Source organism: Manis javanica, chromosome 5 (assembly GCF_040802235.1).
Source record: "Manis javanica isolate MJ-LG chromosome 5, MJ_LKY, whole genome shotgun sequence".
Taxonomy (NCBI): Eukaryota; Metazoa; Chordata; class Mammalia; order Pholidota; family Manidae; genus Manis; species Manis javanica.
Window position 1 is genome coordinate 29,013,727 of NC_133160.1, and position 20,318 is coordinate 29,034,044.

At 40.4% G+C, this 20,318-nt stretch overlaps 1 protein-coding gene and 1 pseudogene across 3 annotated transcripts in view; both read right to left on the reverse strand.

Moving 5' to 3' along the window:
- Nucleotides 1-20,318, reverse strand: part of DNAAF9 (dynein axonemal assembly factor 9) — a 156,225-nt gene that overhangs the window by 87,391 nt on the left and 48,516 nt on the right. For 2 of the 3 annotated variants that reach the window (XM_073236850.1, XM_073236852.1), the window contains exons 9-14: nt 19,917-19,972; nt 15,899-16,034; nt 5,759-5,840; nt 4,740-4,776; nt 1,293-1,380; nt 38-111 (exon numbers count right to left, since the gene is read on the reverse strand). In XM_073236850.1, coding sequence (XP_073092951.1) covers nt 38-111; nt 1,293-1,380; nt 4,740-4,776; nt 5,759-5,840; nt 15,899-16,034; nt 19,917-19,972 — 473 coding nt within the window. The remainder of the gene's footprint in view (nt 1-37; nt 112-1,292; nt 1,381-4,739; nt 4,777-5,758; nt 5,841-15,898; nt 16,035-19,916; nt 19,973-20,318) is intronic. The other variant, XM_073236851.1, reaches the window with a different exon arrangement.
- On the reverse strand, nt 5,847-10,434 carry LOC140849523 (ferritin heavy chain pseudogene; annotated as a pseudogene).

Here is a 20,318-nt window from a genome sequence, read left to right on the forward strand (position 1 = left end):
AAAAAATTCCTTATAGAAAATATTAGGCATTGCTTACCATAGGATTGCCTTAAACTGCAACTCAAAGGAATCTAACCCAGATCCTAGGGTCTGCCCAGCTATCTCCCTGGCCTGTAAAAGCAACGATAAAACAGAGACAGTTAGCCTTCTCAGCAGGAAAGAGTACACATCACAGATTCGAAGAGCCCTTCTAACATTTGGCCAGGAGAATACTGTGACCCACCCCTCTATGTGACTAGTTTGTATACATCAACGGGTTAAAATGAAAAAACATTGTTAAGGGAAACAGGTGCCTGCTTTCTTCAGGCTGTGTTCACATGAAACACTTCAATCAGGCAGGTGGGCACTGGAACCTGATCTGAGCTATGATCAGCTGGGATGGTGCTATTGCCAGGTCTAGAAAATTGTTTTCTCATCCCCCTCCCCCTGGCCCTGTGGGAGGGACTACTGGCCTCACAGTTTTTGCCCGATGCTATGAATATTCAAATACCTAGAGTTATAAAAGGTGAGTCAAAAAACAAAGGTGCAAGAACTGATTGAACCTTTATTCTGCATACACTTTCAACTCAAGGGCTGAGAAACCCCAAGTCAGTACCAGGAATTCAAATTCAGTGAGGAGGGAAGATGGCAAGGAGCTGGTGACTACCACTACAGTGTCTTTGATATCTACATCATACACAACCTTTCCAATGTCAAATGGCTTCCTTCAGGAAAGATCCTATTGGCATTGGGGGGCATCAAGCCGACTCTTCTCATCTCCTTACTGGGTCAGATATAGGAATCCAACTCAGCAGGGCAGGTTAACCGCAAAACAGCAAGGAAGATACCAGTCAGAGAGCGAGAACACATGTGCTTGTCTAGGAAAGGCAAGTCAGATTTTCTAATCTTTAGCTGCTTTTTCTAAACACTGAATTATATGAAATCACATTATGAAGCTTAAAACAAACTTACCTAAATTTACTAAAACCCACAGCAGAATAATCTTTTTATTTTTTAACATTTAAAAGCCTTAAAAAAAACTATTTGGTAAAACAATATGCTACAGAATGGATTTTCTTTAACACAACCAGATCTACAAAAGAGTGCTGATGAGCTGTCATTCATAAGACAACAGCGGCTGGGTCACTGGCAGCAGGCTCAGCATTTGGAAGGCATCACTTTGGTGCCAGCACCACTGTAGCCCAAGCTCCCACAAAACTGAGTGCTACAAGGTGTCCAAAGGAAAAACAAATGGATAGGAAGTTTTACATTAAAATAACTACTAAGGAAAGAGAAACGTGTATTTAAGTTACCTTTGTTAGACTGGAAGTTTTAGTGTAACATGCGATGCCAGCCAAAACAGCCTCAACAACAGCAGCATATACCTGGGACAAGAGCCTACTTCAAAAACCAAAGATACGCATTAACTACTGCATTACAAGGTTTCATGAAAAGCTGCATGCACACAAATGACATTCTCTAAGGAACTGATTTTTAAACAGAATGAGAGAAGTACAAAAATGAAACTCTTTGATTTCTGAACCTTTTAAAAGCCATGTGCCCCATCTGATTTATACTTTGCTCTTGTTTAACCATGATAAGGAAAGCCAGCTCTTAATTCTGCTCAAAAGACCAACCTTCTGTTTTTGATGCAACAGAAGAAAACAATGTGGGCTCTCTGACCCCTCTATGTGCAGGAGCAGCTACCCAAGGACCTGGAGTCCCTTCTGTGTCATGATTCAGACTTGCTGCTTTTCCAGGGACCAACTACACCATACCTTCACCTTTCTCCTCCCCAGACTTGCTAAATAAAGACTGGCTGCTACTGGAATCTCAGGGTGGTAGACCTCAGGGGCAAAAGAGATTGCTCTGAAAAGAAGGCCTCCACTTAAATTCAAATTACCAGCTGCAGAAAGCTTTCTAAGCAGCTTACCTGATCTAGAGAATAAAGAATGCTTCTAAGGGGAAACATTCCCCTCCTATGCCCCCTGCCTCACCAACCTTCTTCTTTCTTTCTGACTTCTCAAAGTCATTATAAGAAGGGTTTTTTTCCTTTGCCAGACTGAGGCTGCCACAAAGGTCCCTAGAAAATTCAAGTCTGCTTCCCTTTAGGACAGAGTTTCTTGGTCTCAGCATTTTGGGCCAGATAATTTAATTGCTTATTGTGAGTCTGTCCTGGGCATTTCAGGATGTTCAGCACCCCTGACCAGAACCCACTGCATGCCAGTAGCATGCCCAGTTGTGACAACCAAAAATGTCTTCAGACATTTGCAATGTCCTGGGGTTGGGGACTGGTGGAAATGGTGTGGTACAATTACCCTGGTTGAGCGTCACTGTTTTAGAGGAAGGAGACCCAAGATTTTAAGATGATTATAGAGAGAAAAGCCTCATCCACAGGCCCTGAAAGACAAGGGAGGTGCTAGCAAGGAACAGATACAGCCTCACCTAAGAAAGAGTATGTTTGTTTTTAAGCATGGGTAAAAGGCGGCGACAGGAGTTTGAAAGCAAAAAGGAACACATAAATGATCTGGTCTAACCCTTTTATCTCATAGAAAAAGCAAGCAGGGCCTCTGGAGGTGGAATAAGTTGTCTGAGGACACACAAAATTAATGGAAGACTTGAATTCAGGTCTGCTCTCAGCCTGATACTTTTCCATCATGCCACATCACACTGTTGAATTCCTTTGATTTCCTCCTTGGCTCTTGCACCACACATCCACATCTTTAGTAAGGAATTTGACTTGGGTAGGACAAAAAGGCACAGAAAAAGTACATACAACAAAATGACAGCTCAAAGGATCAAAATATCCTGATGGTTTTGGCCCAGGCTATGGCAGAGGAGTATGTCCTGGTGAGGAAGAGGCCTGGCAGGGACACTGCCAATGAGCTTGGCCATGTCCAGGTAAGATCAGAATTCATCCCATGACACTAAGGGTGAAGCTTATAGAGGCCAACTCCAGAGACACGTAAAGATACCCACTCAGCTTGATCCAAACATCATTCAGTAGCAACACTGGTCAGGCCTTCCCCTATACAGACTCTCAGATAAGATCTATCTGGCTACTTAAAATGGCCTGGAAGGGAAGCCTGAGACCCACGACAAGGGAAGGGCCTGCTCTTTGCCTAGATGACACTGCTGCTGCCTTCATGAGGACCCTACAAGGCCCAAGTTGCACAAGCTCTGTGGTGCAGCAAGTCTCCTCATGTGGGCACAAGCACCCCTCAGAACCAACCCCTGAAGCAGAGCACCAGTGAGTATGGCTTAGGTAAAGTGTCTAAGGCTCCAGACGAGGATCCAGGGCAACGGCTAAGCACAGCTGGCATGGGAAGCACAAGCAAGTACACATTCCCACCAACATGCAAGAATATGCTGACTTATTGCTAAAGAAAAGAGCCATAAAGAAAACCCGCTAAAAAAACTGTACACACACTATAATTACAGCTACACAAAACCTAAATGTATAATGGAAAAAAACAACATCTGGAAGGATACACTAATTAAGACAGTGATGGGTAGTGCGTCAAAGAGAAGGAATTATGGCTGACCTTATTTCTTTTCTCTATTTTCCAAATTTTCTGGAGTGCGATTCTATTACCTACAGTATATTTGTTCCAAGACAGCTTTGTGGGCCCTTTCCTAGAGATAATGACTCAGTAGTTCGGGGAAGTACTATAGCCTGGGGAACATATTTTTTTTTAAAAGATCCTTGGATGATTCTTTGTGGTTTGTCATCGATGGCCTTGGGAATACTGGTCTAGACCCCACTAGTTTATGCTGGGATTTTAAGTAGGTAATAACAGAACTTTATTATGTTCATATTTCTGAAAGAAAATTCCTTTTTGGAATTCTCTAGGTCTACCATTGTTATGGACTGAATTATATCCTCTCAAAATTCATTTTGAAGCTCTAAATGCCAGTGGTGACTGTATTTGGAGGGCCTTTAAGGAAGGCTAATTAAAGTTAAATGTGGTCGGTCATTAAAGGTGGGGCCCTAATCCAATAGGATTGGTGTCCTTATAGGAAGAGGAAGAGACACCAGAGATTCCTTTCTCTTTCCATGTGACCACAGAGGAAAGGCCATGTGAGGACAGAGAGAAGGCGGTGGTCTGCCACTCAAGGAGAAAGGTCCCACCAGAAACTAAATCTTGGACTTGGAGCCTCCAGAATTGTGAGAAAATTAATTTCTGTTCTTTAAGCCATCCACTCTACTATTTTTTTATGGCAGTCCAACCTCATTAATATAGCAGTAATGAGTTCATTTCCTGTCTTTGGTTTCCTGATATATGTGAGGGGAAAGAAGTCAATACTAGGACCCTTGTAAACTTACACAGCCTAAGTCCAGATCTTAGCTCTGTTCCATAAGCCTGCCATGTCAGATCCAGAGTAAATACTCCTCTGACCAGATGGGCTTTGACACAGATTCTCCCAATGGGCTTTAGGATATTGTAATTCTAGGAAAGCACCTAATAAAAAATGCACCATGTAGAAAACATATTAAGATTTGTGTCCTTTAAGTGCATGGGTATGCAGGTAGGAAGTCTCTGAAGTTTGAAGAGAAGACTAGATGGCATGGCTGGCAGGGTCTTTGGTCTCAACTCCAAGCTGATACAGGGGCTGAGACCTCCTGGGAAACTGCATTGCTCTACCTTCCTCTTAAATCTGATATCCTACCCACAGCTGATCTCAAAAAGAGGTAGATGGGATAGCAACAACTCTGAGTAACTCAACTTTGAAAAAGCAAAATAAAAATGAAGACTTACATTTGTTCAGTTTTCTTGGGCAGCTTGTTGTCATCACCTGGTAAAGAGGAACATGGATTTTGAATGTGACAAGATCACAGGAGATGTAAACATTTTGTAAGGCAGCTAAATTTCCTAACTTAATTTGAAGGAGATGTCGGGAACTCCATTTTTCCCCCTTTGAGTTAAAGACAGTACAAACACAAGCAACAGTGAAACCTTGCTTCTCCCAGTACCTCCTGGGCCTTCACCCCAACATGGACTTTGGCAACTCACTTAGGATCACCACTGAACACCAGAGAAGACATGGAATCTCAAGACTCTGGAATGTTTTTGCCTTCTCAAAAAATTTTTAAATTATGAGGTATAAGTAACCAGGCTCAGTTCTGCCTCTTTTTTCATTTCCTTAACTATCCTCCCAAGTCACGCTTCTTTTAGTTTCCTGGCCTATGTAACAGTATTGAGGAGAAACTGGTTTCCAATGAACTCTCCTCTGAGGAGCAGTGCTGAGATCCTTGTTCATTCTAGAGGTCCCTCCCTATGCCTCTTTGGATGCCTGCAGCTTCTGGCTACCCCACAAGGGCAGTCCTGGGCAGTCTAACCTTTCTGATGGCCCTGTGGGATAGAGCACTCGCTCCTGTGAATGTTCCCAGCTCATGGGTACCCTTCTGCCATGGCCTCTGCTCACCTTTCTCCCAAGAACAGCAGGCACCTGGCTGAGTCAACCACACTCCCACTGTAGCCCATATGTATCTCCTGCTATCTTCAACTAGGATCTGTTCATCTTTACTTTCCCTCTGACACTAAGCACACACATGGTTAGCCTTAATACATGTTGAGCTGATGATTATTCCTTCTGAAATAACACAGAATGTGTTAGGCACATGAACTCTCCATCTGGAACCAAAGAGGGAGTTAGAGGCCTACAAATTGTGTATCAAGAGCTTGTGAGGAAAGTAGTAAACGTGAGTCCATTTCTAGTTCATGGGAGAAACTATTCATTAGGCAAGATGATCAGATGATGACTTATAGGGACTTACCCAAGTAAGGAACATGAGTAGCTCCAAAAAAGTATGTTCTTGAACAAGCAAGGGGTCCCTTTGGTGAGATGCACTGTACTACCTGGACAATGTCAGAAAAAAAAAAAGTAGAAAAGGAGCAGGGACTTAGGTGTGTACTATTAGAGAAACAAAAAGTACAATTAATAGGAATCAATTTTATTTTACAACAGCTACTTTATTATTTTTTAAAGGCACAGGGGAAAAAAGCACCCTTAGCTGTTTTTCCAAAGGTGTCTTGTGTATGTGTTTTTAACCTTGGCTACATTGTAAGGTTGCTGCTGGGTCAGCCCAAGAGGCTAATGAATTTATAACTTAGAAGGAAAAGAAGAGGAAATGTGCTTGGGTTTAGATTGTCATTAATACTCAGTCCAGAAATGTCACACTGTGGACCTGCCACAGGCAGATGTGGGGAGGGCAGCTACAAAGTCAAGATAAGAGAGCGCGGCCCAGGTCCCACCTTCATCTGTATTTCACCTCCATACACAGGACTTGAAGAAGACAAAATAAGTTCTCTAGATTTTAAAATTCTTTTTCTTCCCTGTTTAGTTGTTCATTTATACAAAGATGAAAATGGATGTCTTTTTTTCTTTTGAAAATCTAACACCTCACCAGGTTTCCTAGGATAGCAGGTATAAAATGCAAAAATGCTACCACAAGAACTAAAGGAAAGGAAATTAGCATAATAAATTGAAAAATAATAAATGTGACACAAATACTCATTCTATTTTACTCCATTGTTTAAGGAAGTCAAAAGAACATGTGGCATTTTCTGTACGATTGTGAACATTGTAAATCCAAGTTAGAGGTTTGAATAAGGACTTATTCTGACTAATCTATAATCACCATAGTGAATATGATCAATATTGCTATGACCCTAAATAAAAACACAAGTACATATTTCCAATTGTTAGTTAAAAGGCATATTTCCCCAATTAAAACATGTTCCTTAGATTTCCAAATTTTCCCTGAAGTTTTTTTTAAAGGTTCCATGTGTTTCAAACCTGCTTCCTTAGATCATATAAATCTGTAAGCACACATGAACATCAAATTTATTGACATTTACATTAAAAAAGAAATTGGTACAACAGAATCAGTGTATGCAATGTAAAACTGCTCAGATCATCTGGATTTGCATGTTTTAGATGTCACCTATTAGTCTGTAAAGTATTCACAAATGGCACAGAAATGGAAAGGGTAAGTATGTTACCTTGAAATAGAGCTGAATTAAGATGAAAGGTCATAATCTAGGGGCTCGCCAACCCCAGGACCTGTTCTCAAATAAGTTCCTTGGCTTTATTAGGTTTCCACATTTATAAAATAAAGACCCCCAATTATTACAAAAGTTATGTAAAGAACCTGCTTAATGTTTTTTATTTATAGACTATTTTTTTAGGTTTATTATTTATAGGCTATTTAATAGACTATTTTAGCAATTTTAGGTTTACAGAAAGATTGATCAAAAGTACAGAGTTCTCATATCTCTTAACCCCCCTATTATTTATGTCTTATAATACTTTACATTGATGAGACAATATTAATCCATTGTTTACATTAGGACTCACTCCTCATGCACATTTTATGGGCTTTGGCAAATGTATAATGACACATATCCATCATGACTATATGATACAGAATAGTTTCACCACCCTAAAAATCCCTCTGCTCCACCTATTCTCCTTCCCTCCTCAATTCCTGGCAACCACTTATAAAAACTTCTACCTGTCTCCACTACTGTGCCTTTTCCAGAACGTCACGTAACTGGAACCATGCAATATGTTGCCTTTTCAAGTTGGCTTCTTTCTCTGAGCAATGTGCACTTTAGGTTCCTCCATTATCTTTTTTATTTTTATTTTTATTTTATTTTGGTATCACTAATCTACAATTACATGAAGAACATTATGTTTACTAGGCTCCCCCCTTCACCAAGTTCCCCCCACAAACCCCATTACAGTCACTGTCCATCAGCGTAGTAAGATGCTGCAGAATCCCTACTTGTCTTCTCTGTGTTGCATAGCCCTCCCCGTGACCTTCCTCCACTACACATGCTAATCCTAATACCCCCTTTCTTTTTCCCACCCTTATTCCTCCCTTCCTACCCATCCTCCTCAGTCCCTTTCCCTTTGTTAACTGTTAGTTCATTCTTGGGTTCTGTGATTCTGCTGCTTTTTTATTCCTTCAGTTTTTCTTTGTTTTTATACTCCACATGAGTGAAATCATTTGGTACTTGTCTCTCTCCGCCTGGCTTATTTCACTGAGCATAATACCCTCTAGCTCCATCCATGTTGTTGCAAATGGTAGGATTTGTCTTCTTCTTATGTAGGTTTTTGTGTAGATACAAGTTTTCAACTCACTTGGATAAATACCAAGGAACAAGATTAACAGATCATGTGCTAAGAGTATGTTCAGTTTTGCAAGAAACTGCCAAACTGTCTTCCAAAGTGGCTGTAACATTTTTCATTCTCACCAGAAATGAATGAGAGCCCCTGTTGTTCTACATTCTCTCCAGCATTTGTTATTGTCAGTATTGTGGATTTTTACCATTCTAATAGATGTGTAATAAATAGATGACTAAATTATTGCTCCAGACACTTCAGCCGAATAATATTCCATTGTGTCTATGTACCACATCTTCTTTATCCAGTCACCTACTGATGGATACTTAGGTTGCTTCCATTTCTTGGCTATTGTAAATAGTGCTGCTATAAACATAGGGGTGCATCTGTCTTTTTCAAACTGGGCTGCTGCATTCTTAGGGTTCCTCCATGTCTTTTTGTGGCTTGACAGCTCTTTTCTTTTTATCACTGTGAAATATTCCATCATATGGATGTACCACAGTTTATCCACTTACCTAATAAAGCACATCTTGGTTGCTTCCAAGTTTTGGCAATTATGAATAAAGCTGTTATAAAAAATTCCTTGTGTAGGTTTTTGTGTAGATAAAAGTTTTCAACTCACTTGGGTAAATACCAAGGAACAAGATTAACAGATCATGTGCTAAGAGTATGTTTAGTTTTGCAAGAAACTGCCAAACTGTCTTCCAAAGTGGATGTAACATTTTTCATTCTCACCAGAAATGAATGAGAGCCCGTTGTTCTACATTCTCTCCAGCATTTGTTACTGTCAGTTTTGTGTATTTTTACCATTCTAATAGATGTGTAATAAATAGATGACTAAATTATTGCTCCAGACACTTCAGAGCACCATCCTCACTGACTCTTCTGCCAGTCTGTGAAATTTGTAACAGCAAAGACCACAACTGTACATGCCCTACACTGAGCACGGCTGACTATTGTGTAGCAGACACTTAATAAGGTTTACTGAATTAATGGGTGAAAGCTCTCTGGCTTTGGAGTAATACAGATCTAAGAACAGAAACTGGATATGCTGTCCACAATGTAGATGTGCACCGAGGTTGGGTTTTTTCCTCAATTATTGTGAGGTAAAATTCACTATTTTAAAGCCAACAGTTTAGTGGTGTACTGGTTTTATCAGTGTTCTATTGTCTTTCTTAATGTTCCAAAATTCCTCATTTTATCATTTCCTCTGTTTGAACCAAACTTCCTTTAGCCCTTCTTTAGGGTAGGTTTGCTGGCAACAAATTCTTTTTTCCTTCATCTGATGCCCCCTTCATTCCTGAAGAGATTTTTGCTGGATACAGATTTCTAGGTGACAGTTCATTTTTTAGCATTTGAAAAATGTGTGACTTCCTTGTTTTTCATGGTTTCTAAAGAGAAATATACTTTCATCAGGATCACTTTTTCCCCTATGGGTCAGGTGTTTCTCTCTGCTGCTTTCAAAATTTTTCCTTTGTCTATACTTCAGTACTTTTCAGAAGTTTGAATCTGATGTGTATTGATGTGGATATCTTCATGTTTAATCCAAAGAACTTTGGAATTCTTAGGCTTCTTGAATTTATAGGCTCATGTTTTTCTTTTTGTTTTTTTAACTGGGTACCAAATTTTTTAATTTGAAGGAATGGTACAAATGAAAGGACTTACATAGATGCTTTGGTACAACTGACAGAAAAAGTACTGGTAAACCCAGCATGCACGCACTACCTTGGTGACCAGGGAAGTCACCTCTGGCTCTGGGAAGCCACGCTAAGGCTTAGCTCTTGTTATCACTGTCTCCCAGAGTGTGCTTGTCAAAGAGATCCTCTGCCATCCCAGATTTGGGGACCCCTGTCCTGCCAAGTTGGTTATGTGGTCACCAATTCTTTGACGGATTTCACCTGCTCATTTAGGTAATGAGTCTCAATGAAGTCACACAAATGAGGGTCATTTTTATCAGTGGACAGTTTGTGTAGTTCCAATAATGACTGTTTTCATGCTTTTTTCCAAATGTAATGCACATTCCATTGCATTCAGCCTATTCTCCCACTTGTCATGGTCTGGTTTCTTCATATCCTGAATGAACATTCAACCCCCTCACTGGTTCTACAGGTTCATCAGTTTCTCAGCATGTTCACTCTCTTGAGATTGATGAAGGAAATATTTGGCAAAGTTCTTCAAAGCCATATCATCACAGTCAAAGTAGTAAGACATGGACAGGTAGATAGATGTAGGAGGACAGAGGTCCAGGTTGAGGTGGTTGATAGTAGCCTCTGCATCCCTGTGGTTGTTCTGGAGCACCTGCACAGGGGATGCGGTCGTCATGCCAGCTGGCTGAGGACAGGCAGAGGTGGAGGCTGCATAGCACTGGAGTTGGGGGGTCTAGGGGGTGATCTGAGGGCACTGTGAAGAGGTGGTGGAGGGCTGGCTTGGGAGATGAGCACTGGGTTCCGTCCAGGCACTGCTGATGCAGGAATCTGTGGCAACTCTGGGTGAAGACTCAGCTCATGGGTCATTTATTTGTTTGCTTTTTGCCAAACTTGGGAAATTTTCAGCCCTTTTTAAAAAATATTTTTCATCCCCATCTTCTTTCTCTTTTTCTGATATCCCAATTAACAGGAATGTTAAGATCTTTCCTGATAGCGTTGGTACACAGGGTCTTCGGGAGCTTCCCAGGTGTAACACGAAATTGTCCCCCATAAGTGATGGATAGGGAGAGACTAAAGAAAGAGGCAGACACTCCACATTGGTAGGTGACAAGTTTAATAAGCAAGCTTACATAAATAAACCTGTACATAAGAAGCTTGTCTTGGGCAGCTGCAAGAGGACTAGATATCCGCATCTGCCCACCAAACTCTTAAAAAGTTATACAGAGGCCTTAACTGGTTGGATCACATATACTGTTCAGATGGTCTCAACACCTCTTCACTATCTCAAGGCTATGTCTCTGAGGCAGCCTGTGGGTTTGGGGAAGACTGGCAAAAACCACATTCTAAGGGGAGGGGAGGGGGTGAGGAGACTCCGATTGCTTGGGTCTACTCACAGGTCAACTGCTGATTACGTCTTCTCAAGAAGTTCCCAAGTAGATAGTCTCACGGAATTCTGAGGCTCTGTTCAATTTTTTCAGTCCATTTTTCTGTTGTTCAGATTGGGTAATTTCTATTGTTCTCTGATTCTTAAATTCTCTGATTTCTTTACTCTTTTCCATTTTGTTGTTGAGTCCATTCATTAAATTTAAAATTTTGATTATTGTATCTTTACTTCTAAAATTTCCATATGATAGTTCTTACTATCTATTTCTTGGCTGAAACTCACAATTTTCACATTTATTTCAGGGTTTTTGTAACTGTTCAATGAAGCATTTCATTATGGCTGCTCTAAGTTCCTGTCACTTAATTCTCACATCTGTGTTACCTCAGTGTTGGCATATGACTCTCTTTCCTCATTCAGTTTGAGATCTGTAGTGATTTTTTAACTGAAACACAGATATTTAGTAGTTTTCCTAGAATTTGCAATATACATTTATAACTAATATAAATCCACTTCCAAATTATACAGTATCACTTCATGCATACTGTGGGTACCTTGTATTAAAAGAATACCATTTCTTCCCTCTCATCCCTTATGAAATTGCTGTCATTCATTTCACTTATTCATGTTATAATCACCTAATACATTGTCACAATTAGTAAAAGTTATCTTTTAAATAAATTAAAAATAAAATGAAAGACTATTATTTACCTTCATTTATTTCGCTTTCATGCTCTTCCTTTCTTTATGCAGATCCAAGTTTCTGATCTACATATTTTTTTTAATGCTTGAGGAACTTATTTTAACATTTCTTTCAGAACAGGTCTGTTGGTGATGAATTTTCTGTTTTTTGTTTGTCTGAGGAAGTCTTTATTTTCTTCCTTAGTTTCTCCCCTTTTGTTTTGAATGCTAATTTTGCTGGATATAGAATTCAGGTTGATGGGGGTTTTATTTTTTCAACACTTTAAATATATGATTCCACTCTTACTGTTTGCAGGGTTTTTGATAAGAAGTCCACTGTAATTTTTATTCTTGCTCCCTTACAGGTAAGGTGTTTTTTCCTCTGGCTTCTTTCAAGATTTTCTCTTTGGCTTTGGTCTCCTGAAACTTGAATATGATAGGCCTTGACATATATATTTAAGTGTTTATTCAGCTTAGTGTTCTCTGAGATTTCTACATCTGTGGTTTGTGTCTGTCATTCATTTTGGAAAATTATCAGCTATTATTGCTTCAGATATTTCTTGTGTTCCTTTCACTCTTTCTTCTCCTTCTGGTATTTCCATTATGCATGTTTCATTCTTTGAAACTGTCTGTTTTTAAGATGTTCTCTTCGTTTTTGACTTCAAGGATTTCCTTTGGATTCTTTTTTTTTTTTAAGAGTTTCCACCTCTGTGCTTACAACTATCCATCTGTTCTTACACGTTGTCTATTTCTTCCATTAGAGCTTGTAACATATTAATCGTAATTATTAAATTCACTGTTTGAAGATCCCAAAATATGAGTCATATCTGAGTCTAGTTCTGATGGTTGTGTTGTGTCTTCAAACCTTTTTTTTGTTTGTCTTTTAGTATGCCTTGCAATTTTTGGTTGAAAGCCAGACATGATGTATCAGGTATTAGGAACTGAAATAAATAGGCTTTCATGTGAGGTTTATGTTAATCTGGCAGGGAGTCGGGATGTGTTTAATGCTTTCTGTAGTTGCAGGTGCCAGGGGCTTCAAATTCCTCTAATGTTTTTGTATTTGTCCCGTTGTCTTTGGCTTTCTGTAAGAACTCTTTCTTACATTGTCTGTACCTTGAAGCTCTTTTAGCAGTAATCCTCTCTTATTATATTGGAGACCTGCTGCTGGGGTGGTAAGGTAATGGGGGGTGGAATGTTCTACAATCTTACGATTAAATCTTAGACTCTCAGTGGGCCTGTATCCCTGGCTATGACCCACATGAGTATTTCTTAGCTTTTCCCCCCGCTCCCTTAGGTGATAGGAAGGCTAGAGTATGCTGCTAAGTCGAGTAAAGGTTTTTCTCCCAGATAAGGTAAGGCTTGGGTAAAATCCTTCTCATGGAGAGTAGGTCTTTATTATGAAGGCCCTTGTAATATTTCAAAATGGTTACTATTCTCCTTCCCTTGACAGTCATGAGGGGATTTTTCTTGGCTTTTCACCATGAGAACCTGATATGGTTCCTGGAAGTTAAACCCACAGATGTGTGGGGAATGCTCTAAGACAGTGTCGACCAGGAGTTTCTCACTCTCACCCTAGTCCATATTCAGACTCCAGGAATTCATCAGACTTATTTAACTGTGGCTTCTGCTCCAGGTAAGCAGATATTAGCTATGACTCTCTGGATTCACCTAGCTTTACAGATTTCAGAGTGGTGACCTGCCTTGAGGCTTCAATTCTCTGATGAGTCCAACAACTCATTGCTGGTTTCCAGTTTTTTAGCTTTTTTAAGGATGGGTGGGATAGCTTCCGAACTCTTTACATGTTAGAGTTGAAATTAGAAGTCTTCTTTGGATCTTATTTAAATCTTGTGTCCTAGTAGACCTCTTCTGATAGTGTTTCAATAAAGTCTGCTGCAGATATTACTGCCACAGGAGAATCCAGGTTTTCCATTAAGATTTCATCAACACCTGGGGTGAGTATATGTGTGAGTGTGAATGTATCAATGTGAATGCGTGTGGGTGCTCTGTTACTGCTGGGCAGGAGTGGGAGTTCAGGTTCCCCAGTAGGCCTCTGCTGATACCAACCAGGTGTGACAGACACCATGGGTAAAGGGTGGCCTTGTTATCGCTGACTGGTGGTTAAATTCCTCACTCTCCACTGGCCTCCGGTGATACTACTCCAAGGAGGGACACCTCATCATGCTGGGTAGGGGTAAAAGTCCAGGCTTCCTTACTGTCTCCACTGATGCTGTGGAGTAGGGAGGGATTATGACTGTCTCATGGTGATGGGTCGTAGCTCCTCACTGGGCCTTCTCTGACACTATCTTTTTTTTTTTTTTTTTGAGAGGGCATCTCTCATATTTATTGATCAAATGGTTGTTAACAACAATAAAACTCTGTATAGGGGACTCAATGCACAATCATTAATCAACCCCAAGCCTAATTCTCAACAGTCTCCAATCTTCTGAAGCATAATGAACAAGTTCTTACATGGTGAACAAATTCTTACATAGTGAATAAGTTCTTACATGGTGAACAGTGCAAGGGCAGTCATCACAGAAACTGTCAGTTTTGGTCACACATTATGAACTATAAACAATCAGGTTCTGACACTATCTTGATATGGGTGGGTGTGAGGGAATGGCAGCCCATTAGCCCAACAAGCGTGGACATCTAGGCTCTCAAAACTCAGCCCTTGTTGGCAGGTGTAGGGGTGGAGATGCAGTTTTTTCTGGTGTGGCGGGAGTTCTCTGATGCTATCTAAAAATTTTTGGTCTTGCTAGGTTACCTCCTTCCTGCTCCTTTGACAGAAAAAGCAGGCTTTTCTGGGGCTTTTTATGTCTGTGCCTGTTGGCATTTTCAGGTTGCCCAGCTTCTCTAGTATCTGGTCTGGGATATATAGGCAAGAAGAAACCCCAGAAGACAGTGCAGCACAGAGAAGGCAAGTAGTGACTCTGTGGCATCTTACTACACTGATGGACAGTGACTGCAGTGGGGTGTGGGGGGAACTCGATAATATGGGTGAATGTAGTAACCACATTGTCTTTCATGTGAAAACTTTGTAAGAGTGTGTATCAATGATACCTTAATAATAATAATAATAATAATAAAACTATAGCAAAGATTCTACCATATTTTAAATGTTCTTGAAAAAAAAAAGAGAAGAAATCCCAGAAAACTCGACGTTATTTTGTTCCTTTGGTTCTGAGGTCCATAGCTAGTATGCCTTCTATCTTTCAGTCTTTCTATATAATGTGCAGGGTTTTAGTTGTACTCTGTGGGAGAAATAGGGAAAAGGATGCCTACTCCATCTTTCCAGAAGCACAACAATCAGATTGTCTCCTTTAGTTCTGATTTAATATGTATGGTCAACAAGTAAGATTACACAGAGAAGCCTATGCCATTTGGTATTATCTATGTATTCCAAAAGTGCTCTGGGGGGTTAAAATTGGGCCTGAGCCCTCTCTTTTCAGGACAGCAAGATGCTGACAGCATATCCATTCAAGTAGCCTTTTATCCCCAATTGGTTTAGAGGTAGATTTGGAGTCTCAGTCTAGAGAGACTTGGGTCTCGTGTTTTCCAGATCCAAACCACAAAATAATAGTATCTATATCCCCAGCTTTCCTGATTAAAACGTTTTGAAAATAATTATAATTCCATAGACTCTTATAATTTTTAGAGCCTTATATTTCAGTCTAACATTTCCCTTACAAGAATGTAGCAGATAATCTACCATCAAATGCAAAGATCTTCCCCTGGCACCTTCAATAAAAGAATAGTGATCCTCAAGGTTTATGCTCTGAAAATGTAACATTCAAGACACAGCAAACTTAGATTTGGAATAACTGTATTTTCAAGTTAATTTAGAATTCTTATTCTACTGACAATAATACTCTGATAACTTGAAGAGTTTGGTTTGTGAAAGTATTTTTTAACCTTTTTCTTTCAAATATTTAAAAATTAAAAATGTTTTCAAATCATACCTACTACATAAAAATACATTCACTTTCCAATCACTTCTCTTTACTCCAAAACAATTTCAAATTCTAAGTTAAATCAATACACCAACTGATGGTAAAGCACCAGTCAAATCACTCACCATGTGTTTGGCAAAGCTCCCATTGGGACCAGTGTTGCGTACCAGGTGCCCTTCAGAAGGGAAGTTAAAATTCCCAGCATTCATGTTTTCTCGTGTGGAGTGATTACCAAAGAGAACAAATGGCTGCCTATTAGGGCTAGAGTGGCAAAGCAAAAACGTGATTAGAAAAGAGATTCCTGGACAGGGCAGCTTCCCAGTGAGGGAGTTCTTGGGCTTTTCTGATGGCATCCTGCAGTCTGAACAAAGTGATCAGTATAGTCCACCTAATGCACTTTGCCTACTGGGAAGGGATGCCAGATGTCTCTGACTTCTCTTACTGACCCATAGGGATCATCATTTAAGGACATAACTAAACCCATGTCAGGTTTATATTTTCAGCTTGTTAAGGAAAATATTTCGTAAGTTTGTTGCCCTTGTTAAGGAAAACATTTCATAAGTTTGTTGCCCATGATGCAAAGATGGAGCAACTGCAGTTTTATATAATACCATCTTTATAGAAACATAAATTTTAAAGGAAGACAACAGTTGTGATACTCAGACTGTAGACAGACAACATAGCCATTACCACTCCTGACTAGTTTTCGTAAGGCAAGGAGGGCAGTCGGGTTGCAAATGTTCTCACCACATCTACTGGCCTCTGCAACTGTTCCCCTTTCCCTCTCCTTTCTTGACTGGACTTGTCTTTTTACTTTTTTGTTTTTATTTCTGCTCACTCCTCAACCCGCTTCAATTGGCCCCTCTCCCTAACTCATTTCACTCAAACTGCTCTTGCAAAACCAAGTGCCTTTCATGTAGCATACATACAGCAAATCCAATGGGCAGTCTTTGGCCCGCCCTTCCTTGGTCTCTCAGAAGCATGTGACACCCTCCCCCTGCAAGAGCTGTTGCTTCTCAGTCTCACTGGGCCTGGAGGCTTCTCCCTACCTGGCCTCTGAAGAGTCGTAGGGTTTTACTTTCATCTGTCTATTCACTACTCTCCCTTCCCGTGATCTATCCCTTGAACCTGTTCCCCTCCAAGTTCTTCCAATAAATATATGGTATCACCATTCATCCAGGGACTAAACCAGACCTGAGATGCCTCCTTGACTTCTCAGCTCCCTCACTCTCTAAATCTAACCAGCCACCCAAATTTCACTCCTATTTGTCCATTCCCTCCACCCACATGGTCACTAGCCTAGTCCATGCTGCTATCATTTATTCCCTGAACAATGGCAATGTTTCCTTGTGGTTTCCCTGCTTTCACTCTTGCTCTTCTATTTTCTATTCTCTACAGTGCAGAAGACAATCAAATATGCGGAGCCTTTAAAGCCTTTATGCAGTTTTCAGGGGAAAGACCAAAACCTTTCATATAGCAAACAAAGACTTGCACAGTCTGGCCCTGGCCAACTTCTTCAGCTCCATGCAAGTTCCCTCTCCCCCAACTCCCATACTCCAGCCAAGTTCAATTTATGTTCCCTGTGTACTCATCTCGGGACCATTGCTTTCTCCCTTTTCTTAATTATCTTTACTTATCATTCAAATATTCCCCCAGAGGAGGTCATGCTTTCCAGTTTGGTCTTCACAGTACAATGTTCTTTTCTCCTTCATAGCACCAATTAGTTTGTAATTATTTTTCTTCAGTGAAGTTGCTTGATTAATGCCTTATTTCCCTGTTGTACTATATACTCAGCCTCTGGTTTATTTTTTAACCGTGTATCTTTGTTTAGCGTGTCATATGTTCTCAACAAAGACTAAAGGATATTTTTAAAAGATAGCTTCTGCTAGGGACTGAATGTTGTGTCCCCATAAAATCCATGTTAAAATTCTAACCCCCAAAGTGATGGTATTAGGAAATAGGGCTTTGGGTGGTGATTGGGGACATAAGGATTGATTCCCTCATGAAAGGGCTCCAGAGAGATCCCTCCCCACTTCTGCCATGTGAAGTTATATTGAAATTGAGGTAGAGCAGGGACATGGGACAAGCATCATGATTAATTTTTCCTGCTTATGATGAAAAATGCTAAGATATAAATAGTATAGTAAGAACAGGAAGGACTCCATCTTAAAGCTAAGATTCCATTTTAAAAGCCAGGGAGTTAGGAGGTAATATTCCTAACATACTTTACGGTGATTAGCCAACAACTGACCCTGTCTTAAAGCAGAGCAAGCAGTCCTAAATGGAATGTTCCCACTGCTTGAGGGTAACCATTATCTTGGAGAAGAGCAGATAAATAAATTCCTTAAATTTATCTTACAGAATATGTAGAGGACTATGGATGATAACATAATGCCTCTCACTGGAGATAGACACCATGAGACCAAATGTCAAGCCTATGTTCCCCAGGCCCTTTACCCCATTCTTGAAATCGTCAGAAGACACGAATCCTAAGCCTTTTAAGTGCACCTCCTCTCTGAGGCTGCCCGTGCTCCTTTCTTTGAATGTGTACTTTGCCTTAAGGACTTCTTGCTGCTCAACTTAATTGAATTTTGTCTCTGTACTCTTCCAGTGGTGTCTTTATTACTTCACCATTTCATTCAATTTTCTTGACTTAAGCACTAGTCTTCTCTCCCCCCTGTTCTCCTTCAGACAAATAGGGAAGGGCTACTAAGATCTCTGATTTGGGTTTGTAAGTTCCTGATGCCTGGATGACCTGGATGAGACTGCAGCTATACAATCATGCCCTTCAGTAGCCTGCCCAAAAATCTCCTTTATTTGCCTTTTGTAAGTTCTCAGAACATCATCTCACTCCATCCAGTGCTCTGTAGGCTCCTCCAAATCCTGGGGTGGTAGGGGCTTAGCTCCCATGCCCTGCAGATCAAGTGGACACTGGATGCCAGGTGACTCTGGCTTCAGGAATTGGCAAGGGATCTGCCTATGCCGAGTAGGAGTTCAGTGAACTTCCCTTTCCTCCCTCTAGTCCCCCTTGCTCTCTACTGCCTTGACAGCTGCTGCCATTTCATGCTATTCTCGCTTTAATGAATTCCTTTCTAACCTATACTTGTCCAACCTGTTCGAGAATTCTTTCTCGATCAGAGCCAAGAACCCTCCCCTGTCCAGGCTGAGGTTTCACCTAGTGCACAGGGAGAGACCTCCCCAGATGCAGCTGCTGGACAACAAAGTAACAGCCATCTATGAGGAAGCAGGCCCTCACCAGACCCAGAATCTAGCAGCACTATGATCTTGGATTCCAAGCCTCCAGAACTGTGAGAAATAAATGTTTTTATTTATAAGCCACCCAGTTTACGGTATTTTTGTCACAGCAACTAAAAGAGACTAAGAGTTTCCTTTACCTTCCAATCCTTTCCTTAAATTGCCTTTAGTGTGTGTATGTGGAAAATCCCTTGCATTTCTTTTCATTACTTCTAAAAAATACTCGTTAAGCTTCAGGCAAACAAGTGTTCTTACAAGTAAACATGACTGATTTATCTTCTTAAGTTTAATTTAAGCTGAGTAACACTTTGGGCAGAAAAAGATGATTCTGAGTCCCAGACACAGTAGTTTGTCTCCGGGTCAGAAGGGACTGGGACTGGGGAAGAGAGACGAAGTATCTCCTCTCATCTGGCTACAAGAGGAACTCTTCCTTGCTGGGTCTTCCTGATCACCAAGACGTGAAAGGAGACTCTTCAAGGCACAAATGTAGCAAACCTCACTGTTCCCTCTTCCTGGTGCTGAATCTTTATGCCCCAACCTTTTTACTTCCCACAAGCCACCACTGTTGATCCCTGCCCAGCCCTTGGACACACTGCTTCCTCTCACTTTCCTGGCCTAGGGATGGAATAAAAAATTCCCTTGTTTAGATTTCAGCAACCAAAAGGTTTAAAAGTTAGTTTACTATAAAACTGTATTTAAAAATACAAAAATATAAAAGCAGTGAAACAGTAAATTTTACAGAGTATGGATGTCTTACCCTGTGATGACTGAAGCCCACTCATATTTTCCTGAGTCTAGCTTCTAGACTTAGATGCTCCCCAACATCCATGTACCTTGTCCACAGTATTTTCTCTATTACCATTCAGCTTTTCCCCCTAAGAACCTTACCTGTTTTCAGTTATGTGGCTGGAGATCATGCCATGACTGAAGTAACTTCTGAATGGCTAAAAATGAAGCCAACATTGTATATATTAAGACCCACAATTTTATAAACCAATCACAGAAACCCTCATTTATATATATATATATATGTGTGTGTGTGTGTGTGTGTGTGTGTGTGTGTGTGTGTGTGTGTGTGTAAATATGTACGTATGTATGTATATATAGAGACAGAGAGACAGAGAGAGAGTGTGTGTGTGTGTGTGTGTGTTCAAGAGAGTGAAAGCTAGTGAGAGTGAGAGAGATATGTATATTTACAGATTATTATAAGAACATGGAAGGACTTATCTAGTAGAAAAGAAAGGTGGGAAAAGAAATTCTTGTCAAATTTTATAGAGTTTAAACTACTAA